General features: G+C 35.4%; 1 protein-coding gene across 1 annotated transcript in view; it reads left to right on the top strand.

The window, feature by feature from the left end:
- Positions 1–13,767, top strand: part of Radx (RPA1 related single stranded DNA binding protein, X-linked) — a 64,141-nt gene extending 50,374 nt beyond the window's left edge. Inside the window, 4 exon segments of the mRNA XM_008852999.1 lie at positions 6,461–6,751; positions 8,785–8,890; positions 8,892–8,966; positions 13,638–13,767. Of these exon segments, the coding sequence (XP_008851221.1) occupies positions 6,461–6,751; positions 8,785–8,890; positions 8,892–8,966; positions 13,638–13,767 (602 nt within the window).
- Positions 13,768–14,591: the final 824 nt, after the last annotated feature.

Genomic DNA, 14,591 nt, shown 5'->3' with positions numbered 1-14,591 from the left:
TTTCGGCAGATGTATCTTTAAAGAACAAAAACTAAAAAGAAATATCACTTCTCTCAGTCTTGACAGATTAGCTCTGTGCCCACCTTTCAACACTTAGATATAACACTCAGCCTATGGCACATCCTAAAGTGAAAGCTTAAGCTTTTACGTCTTTTTCTGAGACTGACACTTGGAATGAGTCTGTCCTTTGCTTTCTGAATTACCTAAGATACATGAGTGATGTTAAATGCACCAATTTCAAAATCTAAGTTTCTGACGAGCTTTCCTTCCATGACCTTAGGCAGTTGACTTTGTATCTGTTATAATCTTCTGCCCCAGGTGTCTTCAGGTGGTTTGTCCACTGCACCATGTTTTCAAGCCATAACGACTTCTTTTCAGCCTTGGGTCATTTTCAAGATATGTGAAACAGAGTCTAGGTTCTTGTATACTTCAGCTATACTCTGAGAACTTAAAGAGACCTATGTTGGGCTGGGAAATGGACTCACTGAGAAAAGTGTTTGCTATTCACACATGGAAACCTATGTTTGGATACCCTGTGCACCTATGAAAAATATCTGGTGTAGTGGTGCACACCAATAAGCTCAGAGCTGGGACAGGGCAGGACGAGACAGGTAGATTCTGAAATCTGCATGGCTGGCCAGCCTAGCACAATGAGTGGTATGAGTCCCAGGTTCAGTGAGAGAAATCATGTCTCAAAAATTAATTGGAGAGCAGTAGAAGAAAATACCTGACATTGACCTCCGGCCTCCACTCGCACACACAGGTGCTCACTCTCCCCACCCCAACCTACCACACACACACACACACACACACACACACACACACAACCAAAAAATGTTTTAAAAATGAAGCTGAGACCTATGTAATAATTTGTGAATAAAGTAACCAGGACCAAGACTAAGGAATCCTGGCTTCTTTCAAGACTACTGTTGTGCCTAGGAAGGAGTGGAGCAAAAGCAAATAAAACTCTCACAAAGCATTTGTACTGCTTTTTTAAATTTTATTTCTTAAATATTTTATTTATTATTTTTATTTTAGGTGTATATGTGTATTGCCTGCACGTAGGTAAGTGCACCCGAGTCGTGCAATGCCCACAGAGGTCAGAAGAGGTTGTTGGATCCCCTGGGACTGGAGTTAAGGACAGCTGTTAGCTGCCATGTGGGTGCTGGGATTTGAACCTGGGTCTTCTGCAAGAACAATCAGTGTTCTTAACTGCTGAGCTATCTCTCCAGCCCCAATTTTTACTGCTTTAAAGTTATCTGTATCCATATTTAGTGTTCACTAGATTGCTCTAAACTTTTGTTTTCCATGTTTCTGGCCTGGTCAATTTTGAGAAGTGTCTATTTTTCATTTTAAACTGTTGTGGAGCATAAGCTCTGAAATCCTTACTCTGCATTTTCTTCCAGTTTGGTATAAAGTTTTCTTGTTCCATAACAATGTTATCAACTACTGATGGTAAATTATTCTTTAGGTGCATTAGCTCATAAGGTTTTGCAAAATGTTTACCTGTTAATTTTATCCTTCCTTTATTTGTTAGCTGCAAAAAGCTCCATAAGGACAAATTTCATCATGCACTCGATTATGGAGATAGGTAGTTCATTCAGTAAAAACGAGATGGGTGATTCCTATTTCTCTTGTCAGGTTTCAAAATAATAATTTGGATTCCCAGTATCTATCTTCTAGAGGCAAACAATTGTAGGGTGCGGTTTTTATTGCTGTTGTTGTTTTGTCTTGTTGCTTACTATAAACTCTTAGGTTTTCATTCACTATCTGTCTTTTATCCACTACAGGTATCACTATCATTACTACTCACAATCTGCCAAGTTTGGTGACTGGGAAATTCTTTATTCATGCTTAGTAACACTGCTCATATGGCCTAATGATGCATGGTAACTTTTTGGTTTTCTGGTATCTGGTTTGATAGCACGCTTCCAGGTTCCTCTTGGACACTTCTTACCTCAGACATGGAATCAATCATTTCTCCCCAAAAGCTCTGGTAGTTAGCAATTGCAATTAGGGTACTATAGGTACCCATTTATACTTGTCTACTTGTTATTTCTAACTAAGCCTTTGTGGTGGGAAGAACTACAAAATGTGTGTTTGCTTTATTGGTTACAAGACATTTATTTAGTTAAGACAGAGCATATCATTATTTCACATTTATATTTCCAGTTAAAATTAACAATTTTCACACAGAAGATCAAAATAAATGAAACTTTTTTTTCTGTGGTGAGAATCCAAGGTCTGAAAAACATGAGGGACAATACAGAAAGAGTATGATATAGTTTATATGCACTAACTAAGTGTAACAGGCTCAATGATAAAATGCCTAAGAATAACAATTTTAAAAGAGAAATGCTTTATTTTGGCTCACAGTGGCATTTTGGTCAATGTATACCTGGCTCCATTTCTTTTAGGTTGGAGGTGAGGCAGAATAAAATGGCATGATAGCCAACTCCTCACCTAATGGCAGTCAGGAAACAAAAAGAATGATAGAAAAGGGCCAGGGACAAGGTAAACTCTTCCAATGACATATTTCCTCCATATAGTCTCTAACTCTCAGCAATACCATTAGATTCTGAAACCGTCAAGAGATTGATCTTTTGACTAGGTCAGAGTCCTCATTTTCCAGTCACTTGTCTGTCAGTGGAACCACCAGCAGAAAACCAAACTTTCAACATATGAGACTTTTGGGGAGACATCTCATATCAAAACCATACTACCTACCACAAATTGAAAAGGTTCAGAATAATCTGTTTCAATCCATTTTTCTCTTAAAGTATATCCCATTAGAGATGTACAGTCAAATTATTATAGTTTGGTCACTTGTAATATTCCTTTCTGTGTGGCTCTTCTATCAACCGGATAGCTATTTAGGTTCACTTCTTCTATTTCAATGTTTAGGGATTGCTTTCTTTAAGTATTTAGTTTTGTTTTTAGACTCTAATTAGTGACCTAGTTCCAAAGCCAACTATACCAAAGACTATATTTATATATTTAAAGAACTTACGCTTCTATCCATGCTCTCTCTGTCTCTTACTCCTTCACTGTCACTGTGCATAGCTTTTCAATTCATTTAGTGGCATGCCTTTCCCTCGTTTATTTTTATTATATTAAAAATGTTTGTCTATCAGAAAAAATAATTATGTCTTTACCCTTTCATGGATAAATGTACTATTAGTACTTTTTAACATTTAAAATAATCTATAATTCTTTTTTTTAAACTTTAAAAAATTATTGAGAATTTCATACATGAATATAAGGTGTTTTGATCAGCTATTAGTAGTTTTTAAGAACAATTTGACAGTATCTAATTTATTTGAAATGTGTTTACTTGCTTGGGAGCCCAACATTTCCACCCACATGTGGCTATAGAAAGGACATATGTTCTAAAATATTTATTTTTATAATAGGAAAATTAAAAAATGAACAGTAATAAAGATCACATACAGAAAATACAGCATATTTATAACCGTACAGTATTCTATTTCAGTTTAAGTGAATTAATTGAACCTATACTTGTCAACATGATTACTGACATATTCTAAAATATGTTTTGTGGTAGCTTTGCATTTTTCTATCTCTCCAAATTCGAAATTCATTCATAATGGGGCATATAATTGAAGTGTGCATGGTTTGTGCTAAGTATTTTGAAGTCCTCAAGTCTCAAGTTTACCACATTATCCTTTATATCTAAATCAGATAAGTAGATAAGACATATATTAAAAAATAATAAATAACAATAGCACAGCCAAGATCACAATACACTACAGGATTGTGCATAGGATTTAACTTTCACAATTCTTTTAAATATATATATATACATATATGTATATACATAACTAGACATAGACCTTATCACTGACCGGAATACCCTGATTTTGTCTAACCTTGTAGGTCTTACACTACATGTGATAAGTGGAGGCAAAAGGGAAGAGGCAAAGAAAATAGCTCTTCTCTACTTCCTCCATATCTCCAGTCACCCTTACCCACTTCTCTTAGCCATATAATTTACCACTCAAAACTCAGCACTTTCTTCCTTCACAACCTAAAATTTCTTTTTCCTAAAATTTGCCTCATTAAAACAGAACCAGAGAATGTATCTAGAGCACTTCTCAGTGCAGAGGAAGCAAGGGTCAAAATTTATCATTAAAATAAGTGATAACTAGTTGGGCATGGTGGTACATGCCTTTAATCCCAGCACTCAGGAGGCAGAAGCAGGGGGCTCTCTGAAATCCAGGACAGCCTGATCTACAGAGCGAGTTCTAGGCCAGCTGGGACCATGGGAAACCCCTGTCTCAAAAACGAGATAATTACAAATATAAAAATAGGATTTTCTGCATTATTTACCTATACTTTGGCTGCGGTTTAGGTTTAAATACATAGCATATTTCATATGGTAATTCTAGTAGTGTTCAAGCAAAACATTAAAAAATTCTAATGATTTCCCATCTTATTTTTTAGAAAAACCCAAAGTCTAGATATATAGCTTCTTTCTTAATTTCCTTTGACATGTTTTTATTCACAACGTGTAACCACCCAAGTTGCCTGTGTTGATTTCATCCTAATTTTTAAGAATGTATGATTGAAGTAGTTAAATATAATCCCAAGTTACTAAAATAAAAAATGTAAAGCGTGGTTTTAGAGGAATTTTTCTTAAATCATGTATACCCAGCAGTCCCTATCAAAACATCATGTATGTATACATGCACGTATGTATGTATGTATGTATGTATGTATGTATGTGTGTGTGTTTACATCTATATATCTGACTTATTTTTGACACGGCCTGTCATGCTATTTTTTTCTATAATGTTAGATAAATATTTAATTTCTTAGAGATTAAAATACTGTTTCACTTTTCATGCTGTAGGAACATTCAGTATAATTTGGATCACTACAGTAGTTATTTATCTTATTGTTTGTTTTTCATACAGTCTCACTACATAGCCCACCTAGGCCTCTAATTCCCAATCCTCCTTCCTTTGCCTTTCAAGTTTTCAAATGCTGGCCTTACAGGTTTGTGCCATCATGCCCTGCTACTTACTGCTGTTCCAAGTACTTTAAATTATTTATTTATTTTTATGAGTATGATTATTTTGCTGGCATGGATATGTACCTGTATCATGCAGTACACATAAAGACCAGAAAAGGGCGACAAAATCCCCTAGAACCCAGGTCCTCTGCAAGAGCAACCAGAGCTCTTAACCGCTGAACTATCTCTCCATCCCCTGTTACAAGTTCTTTAACCATTTGAATTAAGAGGGATTTACTTCTAGAAAATAAAATAGCTTCCCAATGTTCTGTTTAATCATATTATTTGGATTTGAGCTATTCTTTTTCTAATTTTATCACAGGTCTTCACTTCCTAAGCTGTTTTATTCAATCAAAGTATTATTTGTACTAAATTCCTTAGCACCATATCTGGTATATAATAGGTACTCAATGACTGTTGAATGAATCTCATAGTGTGTAAAGGAAAAATTACATTCTTTCTTAGAAACTAAGCATACTAGTTGAATTGTGCATGAATGGTAAGTTGACTTATTAATAGCAAAGAATAGGGACCTGAAGAGATGATTCAATACTCAGGGTCTAGATCCCCAACATCCACTTTGAAAACACAGGCACGGCAGCACATATTTGTAATCCCATTGCTGGGGAGGCAGAGACAGGCAGACCCTAGAGCTTGATGGCCAGTCAGCCTGGGAAATCATTGGGCATCAGGTTCAGTGAGAGACCCTGTCTCAAAAAGTGGAGGGAGGGGTTGGAGAGATGGCTCAGTGGTTAAGAGCATTGGATGCTCTTGCAGAGGACCCGGGTTCGATTCTCAGCAACCATATACTGGCTAACAACCATATATAACTCCAGTGCCAGGGGATCTGACACCCTTTTCTGGCCTCCACAGACTTGCTCTCCAGAGGCTTGTTAGCCAGGTGTGGTAGCACACACTTGGAATCTGATTCCTCAGGAGCCAAAAGCAGAGGAGTTCAAGGCCAGTCTCAGATGCATAGTGAGTTTGAAAACAGCGTGGACTATAGGAGACACCAAACAAAATACAAAGAAACAATAAATAGCACCATTGACATGAATTTGATTTTACTCATTTGTATCATAGAAAATAAAAGGAAGATGTTTATTTTTAAGGGTATTTGGAAAATACAGAAATAATATAAAGAAGATAATTACAAATCTCTGAAACTAATAAATGAGAAGAGTATTACTCAGTATTTTAGATAAATTTATTTGGGAAGTGAATTTAATTCTTTTATAGCTTCTTAATAAAAGTTGTCTGTTAGATACCTATTTTTCATTTTGAAGGTGACTGCCTGATTTTTTTCCTAGCAACTCACTGTCTGATTCTTAAAACTCCTTAATTACTCATTAATTTGTACTCTTTAATGCACTGAATGCCTTGATTTGACTAGCTTATGGGACTCTCTCATTGTTTTGTCAGTAGGTCGAGAACAATTCAGTACTAATGCCACAGGGATGCTCAGAAAAATCTCTTCTGATGAATGGGAGAGTCAGATGTGGCAAGAGAAAAAGCTTGCTATAAAAGACCACCTACATTACAGCCAAGTTTATCCTGAAAGTATTCCATGGAAATTTATTTTGAAGCATGTAAAGTTTCTTACTCAACAATATAATTCTTAGCCTGCAAAATACATACCCCCAGAAGGAAACCCCACCAAACTCAATGAATTTCAGACTGCCTGCAGCCTTGGACATTTTGAAATAACCATCCTAGGTAAGTGAACTGTTCTTTTCTCTTTGAATACTATTAATTTAACATACTTACATATTCAAATATAGATATAATTTTGCATTAAACATTTAAGCCCATCCACTATACACAAGCCCAAGGGGATGGCTCAAACCAAGAACGGAAGTACTGATTGAGTAATAAATGAAGTTCAAGATATGGGCTTTTCCAGCCTGGTAAGTGTGTGGAAAATTTGGGAAGACAAGAGTGGAAACTAAAGGCACTTTCCTGTACCCCTGATTATCTGACTATTGTTGATTTTTACATCTGTAGTATTAATGCGAATGGCCTTGTCTTTTATCAAAGGACTTTTTTTCTTTTATTCTCCTCTATCCTGACTTTCCCATCTCCTCACATATAAATATGTACATGCATAAATCTCCCTTATAGTGAGAGACCTAAAGTTCTGACACTCTTCACTCTATTACATGGCTTGATCTCTGGAAGTAATTTATCAGCCTTTGTTTGATATCTAGGAAACAAAAATCAAAGCAAGATTTCCCATATATCACCCAAAGTAACCATGGAAAAAGAGTCATAAACACAGAGACTGATTTTTTCTTTCCTTTAACATATTGCAGATTCATTGAAACATTGACTGTACATCTCAGCTGACACACAGGTAGTTGTCACTTTTTGTTAGCTTTGGCTATGAGTCAGCTAAAAGCCAAAAATCAAACATAAAGAATACAAATTTGTCATTCTGTTCACCAATTGAATCTGTTAGAAATTTACTATTTTATATAAATTTTATCTTACCCGTTTTCAAGGATGGCTTAAAGGTAAAATACAGTGAAACATAAGTCATTTATAAATTTTAAGGAAAGCATAAGATGTAAGTTAAGATAACCAGAGTACCACCATTTGGCAGTAATTTTCCTTGAGCCTTTCTGGCACGGAAAAAAAGGCTTTTTGTTATTGATTTCTGATTGCATATTCAATTATAGAGCTAAAAGGAACTTGATGGCTTCAAGTCTCACACTCTGTATAGAAAGCAAGCCATGATTAAAAATCAAATCTCTTGCCAGGCGTGGTGGCACACACCTTTAATTCCAGCACTCAGGAGGCAGAGGCAGGCAGATCTCTGTGAGTTCAAGGCCAGCCTAGTCTAAATAGTGAGTTCCAGGATAGCTGGGGCTACAGGGAGACCCTGTCTTAAAAAGACCAAAAAAATCATATCTCTTGATTCTCTAAAACTCTCTGTTTCAGAGAAAATAAACATTCAAATATAGGAATCTTGTTACATTTTTCTTCAAATAAAATTCAAGTCTAAATGTGCCATATAAAATTATTTAATTAGCACAGAGTAACAAATGAGCTTATTTCTTCAACTACAGTTTTGTTTTTCAAAGGTATGAAAATATCTTTCTGATACTTGATATCTTTTTAAATATTTTATTTAAAAATTAATAAATATTTTATTTATTATTTTTATTTTTTGTGTATGTGTGTAATGCGTGCATGTTATATAAGTACACTTGTGTGGTACAATGACAATGGAGGTCAGAAGAGGGCATCAGATACCCTGGAACTGGAATTACAGACAGTTGTTAGACACCATGTGAGTACTGGGAACTGAACCCAGGTCCTCAGCAAGAACAGCCAGTGCTCTTAACTGCTGAGCCATCTGTCCAGCCCCTGAGATTTGATATGTTAATCAACCTTATACGTAATCATGATAATGACTGGTCATTTAAATAAGTCACTTCATTAAATGAGTATGATTTTAGTATATCATTTTATAAGGCATGAATTCTGGTTTCTAATGGTTTAACTTAATACAGAGATTAAAATTGATAGAACTAAGATACATGGTACTGGGTTGTTTATTGTCTTATAACCTTGGTGAGAGGGTATTGCCTGTCAACATCAATCTGAGTTTAGTCCAGTGTGTAAATAGTTTTTTCCAGATCTGAAGCTATTAGGCACACGTTAAGATCAAACCAGGAAACTTGGTCTGATTACAAAAATATAGTATCCCACTGAACATTTAATAATGTGTGACTTTTCTCTTACAGGTCTGAACCATGAGACAACAATTGATCTTGCATTCCTACCCATGTATTCTCCAGAAGATGTTCGAACATCTCAAATAGACACGTTTTTGAACTGCATGAATTACAGCTATGTATCAACCAGATGTACCTGTCAGTGTACATGTGCCAAATCCCAAGGAAATTGCAGGTAATGTGGTTTCAGTGTTCATTCAGAAAATAAATACTTTAAATGATCTTAACCTTTTCCCTGTTGTAGGTTCTCCTCAGGCCAGCTGTGAAGACCCTAACCTGGATTGGGTCCCCTGCCGATTAGGGGGTAAGAGGCGCGGGGTCACGACACACAAACCCCGGGAGTAGAAGCAAGCACTAGGCGAGGTGCTGCAGACTCATTTAATGCAGGAGGAGGCACACCTTATATCTCCCTTTTCTCTGCCCCCAAGTCCCTTTAGTCAGCGTATCGTATTCTCATTGGTCCGCGCCACACAGTCTGTCAGTAGTCACTGGGCTCGCGAGCAGGGTACGGAGGCGTGGGCTCCTTTTGGCGGGCTATTTGCAGACCAAGAAGTGAAGTGGATTCCTGCCGAATCCCAGGGCTCTGGGTCCGCGCCATCTTTGGAGGCCTCCTGCTACATTTCCCTATGACAGAATTTAATTACGCAGACAACTATGGCCTTAATAGTGAATGTAGTTTAGTTAAAAGCTTATTTGCTAAGTGCAAGCATCCAAAACTTAAAAAATGAAACTATGAATTTTAAATACATTAGATTGTTTCTATTCCAAGAAGATATTAAAATATTTTCTTACAGTATAATTTGAAATATAAGTATTTCATCATACCTACATCATATGTAATTCTGTCCTTTTCTCCTTTAACTTGGGCAAAATTATTTGTCTTTTTTTGCCATATAATTGCCCCAAATTACATTACCTCAATAAGATAATATAAGTGTATTCTCACAAATGTTTAGGTATTCAAGTGCTATGCAGTCAATTCCTCAAGGACTCTTAAGGGTTTTGAAATCCCAATAGATGAAACTCTTCAGCTAGTTACGCTGCTTTATAAAAGACCGGGCTTTACATTATTTCTGTGTGCTTACAAAATTACTTCTTCAATTATAATTATCTTGTTTAATTTTGTAATTTCTATTTCTCTTTTTAACTTTTAAAACTCATTTTTATTGTTATGTGTATGACTGTTTTGGCTGCATATGTGTGCCTATGTCTACAAAGCCGGTGAAGGTCGCCAGAAGAGGGCATCAGAGCCCCTAGGACTGCAGTTACAGATGGCATCTTGTTTAATTTTTTGTCATTTCTATTTGTCTTTTTTTAACTTTTAAAATTCATTTTTCTTGTTGTGTATGACTCTTTTGGCAATGCCTATGGGGGCCAGAAGAGGACATCAGAGCCCCAGGAACTGTAGTTATAGATGGTTGTTAGCCTCCAAGTGGTTTCTGGGAACTGAACCTGAGTCTTCTGCAAGAGCAGCCGGTGCTCTCACACACTCAGCCATCTCTCCAGCCCCTCATTTCATTTCTTAAGCAAGTGGTACCATTTCTAGCTATTTTCATTGATCTCAACAAGATAATACATTTAAAAGAACATTTAAGACAGCCTTATTATACTGGGATTTTTCTGGTGAGTCTTTCTAAGATGATGAAACTGTGGATTATATGTTGATTTTGAGTCTGTCTTATGAGCTACACCTGATGATGAAGTCACTTGATATTAATGGTTATGCAAACTGAGCTTCAGTATCTAATTTTATGAAATTAAGCTTTTTTGATTTTCCTACAGTGCATTCCTGAGATGATTTATTAATTAACTTGTATTTCCTTCATTACTGCTCACTGGGCTTTCAGTAATCCCAAATGTCTTAGAATCTTAACATTTAGTTTAAATGTTCGTGTACTCATGTTCTTTTTTCATATAATATCCAGTGTGTCTCATGTTTCCTGGTATATGTCTATGCAGTTACTAATGGAAGACTGCAGGTCAGAGTTCTTGGTTATCTGCTTGTTGCTAGTGCTAGTATACTTCCAGTAGTCATTAGCACGGTCACATGAAGGACACAAATCACTCGAGGAGAAAAGTGAAGAGATAACTAAAAGCAGAGTGATTAATTGTGAGAGGACTATCATATTTTTTATGACACAGCATTAAAAATAATGCTATTGTCCAGTTGACTCTGTGTTAGTCACTGTATGTAGGCCTTTAACATAAGTTTTAACTAATTCTGATAGGAACCATGCCAAAGTGAACATTATTACGCTCTATTTACTAGTAACTAGATTGAAAATTAGAGCGTCTCACCAGCATGGGTCACAGAGTTAAAATTTGAACCTAGATTTTTCTGATTCCAAACTTTTCCATTCCTTTCATGATTCTAGCATGAAAGATCAAAATAGGCTCAGTGATACAATGCAGGGGTTCATGGGATAATGCTCTTGTCATCTTTTAAGCACAAAGTACTCTGTTTTATCACAAAAGCTCTTGACATTAATTATTCAAATTTTCTGACAGTTATAGAAAGATCGTGGGGAAAAGTGTAAGCTCCTCTCCTTGTCTTCCCAGGTCCAGCACTGCTCACTCATTTATACCATTGTTTCATAAAATAACATATATTAATCATAGTTCTCCAAACAAATGCACTCGTGGAGGTCAGAGGACAATGTACAAGAATCAGTTCTCTCCTTCTACCATGTGGATTCCAAGAAGTCAAATGCAAGTGGTCTACGTTACCCCCATGTACCCTTACCCTCTGAAACATCTTGGAAGTTCCTATTTTGTTCTGGTCTGTTGTGTTGTATAATATTGTGTTTTTGTTAACAGCTGTCCTAATGGGTAGAGAGTAGTATTTCTTTGTGGTTTTGTTTTTCATTTCTGTAATTACTAATGATTTGAGCAACAATTTGTATGAATAGGGACCATATTTATATCTTCTTTGGAGAAAATTCTATTCAGAATCTTTGCTCATCTTTTAACTTTTAGAGGATAAATTATCATTGATATGACTTAATTTTATAGCTTGAAATTTTAATCCATTTAGAACTTATTTCTTGGAGAGTGTGAGATAGGGATCCAGCTTTATTATTTTTACAAATGATTAGCCTTTTATCCCAAATCATGTAGCTTATAAAGCTGACTAAACTGAAGTCTTTTCTTGGTATCACCTTGGTATAAGTGTGTGTGTGTGTATGTGTGTGTGTTTGTGTGTTTTCTACACTTGAAAACACTATGCTAACATATCCATTGATCAACATTTAAGAACTATAACATAATATGGAAGAGTTTTCACACATTTAGAAAAACACCATTATTCTGTAGGTAATTAGGGTTTCCCATATTGCCTTCAGGAACAAGAATACCACACTGCATTATAAAATAGGTTGGACTGTAGTGCAGTTACAAAGCAGCTCTAATGTCACCATGACTTAACACAATTGCAGTTTATTTGTTGCTCAAGTGTAATGCAATCAGTCAGCAACTCCCTTCTTTGGAACCCAGTGTACTTCCTTCTTGCTGCTACCCCAGCAGGAGAAAATGGCTTCTAGCATTGTCAAGGCAAATACAAAAAGATGAAGGAGATGGTCGTTTTTATTATTTTGGACCAGAAAGCACTCCAACTCATATTCTTTATTTTCCAGAACTGTTATATGATAGCACCGCAGCAACAAGAGAGACCAGGCTACTTTCTCTTCCCATGATCAAGATAGAAAACAGCCAGAACACATGAGGTTTCCTTTGTCACATTCCCTTAATACATTCTTATTTTCCTGAAAATATGTAGTTCTTGTAATTCTAACAACTTGGTGTAACATTTACAGAAGCTTACTTTTTTAAAGTAAAATACATAGTCTTTTTTCACAACTTCTGTGATATAATTAATATCTCAATTTTATAATAGGTCTTTAAAAATAATATAAAAGTGCTTTTTGTATGTCAGTCATCACCTAAGAGCTTGATGTGTATTTAATCTTTAAAACAGAAACAGTCTATGATGTAGATATTAGCAAACTGGACATGCAAAAGTTAACAAAGTATTACAAAACTGGCAGAGTTACTCATTTGAACTCAGTAAAGGTGACAGCATGAACAAGTCCCACGTAAGCTGAAGCCTGACAAATCCCAGTATAGACATGGAGAAGTGGGTAAGAAACTCCAAGCCAACCTGCAGAACTACTGGCAATGGATAACTGCTGGGAGTGGAGGAGTCAGACTTTTTAAAAACTATTTTATTTATTATTTTTATTTTAGGTGTATGAGTGTATTGCCTCCATGTATGTGAGTGGACCCATGTCGTACAGTGTCGCGGAGGTCAGAAGAGGGCATTTGGGGACAGAAATTTGACTCTATAGGACTATATAGATAGAGAGCTAGAGAGCGAGAGTGAGCAAGGGAGGGAATGAGGGAGAGAGGACAGACAGATAGATAGATAGATAGATAGATAGATAGATAGATAGATAGATAGATAGATAGATAGATAGTGTGTATTATTAAAGTACATGAAATTGGGCAGAGATAGATAGTAAGGGGGTGCAGATAGGGGAGGAGCGCTAAATACAATTAAAATACATTGTATGAAATTTACAAAAATTCAATAAAAAGGAATAAAAATACCAAGAAAAAGTTGGGAAGTTGAATAATATTGGGAGTATATGATTTGCTTGCATATGTCCTATTGTGGATGAGTCTTTTGAAACTTGGATATCTGAGACGTCATTAACTAAAACAAATATATAGCAATACAAATAATTTTAAAAGATTAGGGATATTGATGATTTTGTAAGAAAAAAATCACCAGTTTGGGTGATTCTAAATCCAAGTCAATATTTAACTATTTTACAGTAGTTACCATCTTTTTTCTCACTTTTAAGTGATATTATAAACGCAGCAGCTGACCTGGATCAAGTCCATATCATCTGTATCTTGGATATCTGTAATTTGGGCAACAATAAAGTGGAAGTCTGTTTGCAGAAGGTTTATACTCCACCAAAGGCTTCTTAACGATTAGCAAATTATTACAGATTATAAATATGATACTGCTTTAAAGATATATTGTTATTTTATTGGCGTTTTCATTAAGGGTTTTCAGCAAGAATATTAGATGGCCTTGAAACCTAAGCGATTTTATGTTTGTCTTGTATTTGGAGCTAACTCACTTCATATTACATTCATTATTGGAGAAAGTCATCAAAACTATTTTATGTCTCAGAAATTATTTTTCTTTTATGTGATTATTGGCTTGTAATAATTCATTAATTGTTACTTTTGCAAAGTATATTTTTAAAGTCTCAGTGAAATACATCCTGACTTAAAAAAATTTAACATCTTCCCAATTTTATTCACATACATTGACAAGTTTTGCATTGCAAATTTAAAAGATTAAATTTTTGTTCTCCTAAAGTGGTCAACCTGCATTTTTTGTAAGCAAAGTAGTCCCTACCATTTCCAGAAGCACACACATGGATTGTAAAAGTCTGCTTACTATAAAATGAATATGCTTAATTAATTTGTCATCGAAATTTTCAACTTCTTAATGAGATTTTCTTTGCTTTGAATTTCCAAATATTTTGGCAAATGTAATTTCTAAATTCAGAGGCTGCAATATACCTATATTTTTGCTGTATTCATTTATAGTTTCAGTGTATGAGTGTGAATGTGACTGAATTCAGTAAATATGACTGAATTTAGACAGTGAGATTTTATCACACATTAACATCTGAAGGGCTCATATTCAAAGTATAAAACAGTAACTAAGGGAATTTATTTCATTCTGGTTTTATACTACACTTCATTTTAAAGGTAAACGGTAACTCTACAAATGTAAG

This window comes from Nannospalax galili, unplaced genomic scaffold (assembly GCF_000622305.1).
Source record: "Nannospalax galili isolate Female #2095 unplaced genomic scaffold, S.galili_v1.0 scaffold25, whole genome shotgun sequence".
NCBI lineage: Eukaryota > Metazoa > Chordata > Mammalia > Rodentia > Spalacidae > Nannospalax > Nannospalax galili.
This window is presented reverse-complemented; position numbering and strand designations above follow the sequence as displayed.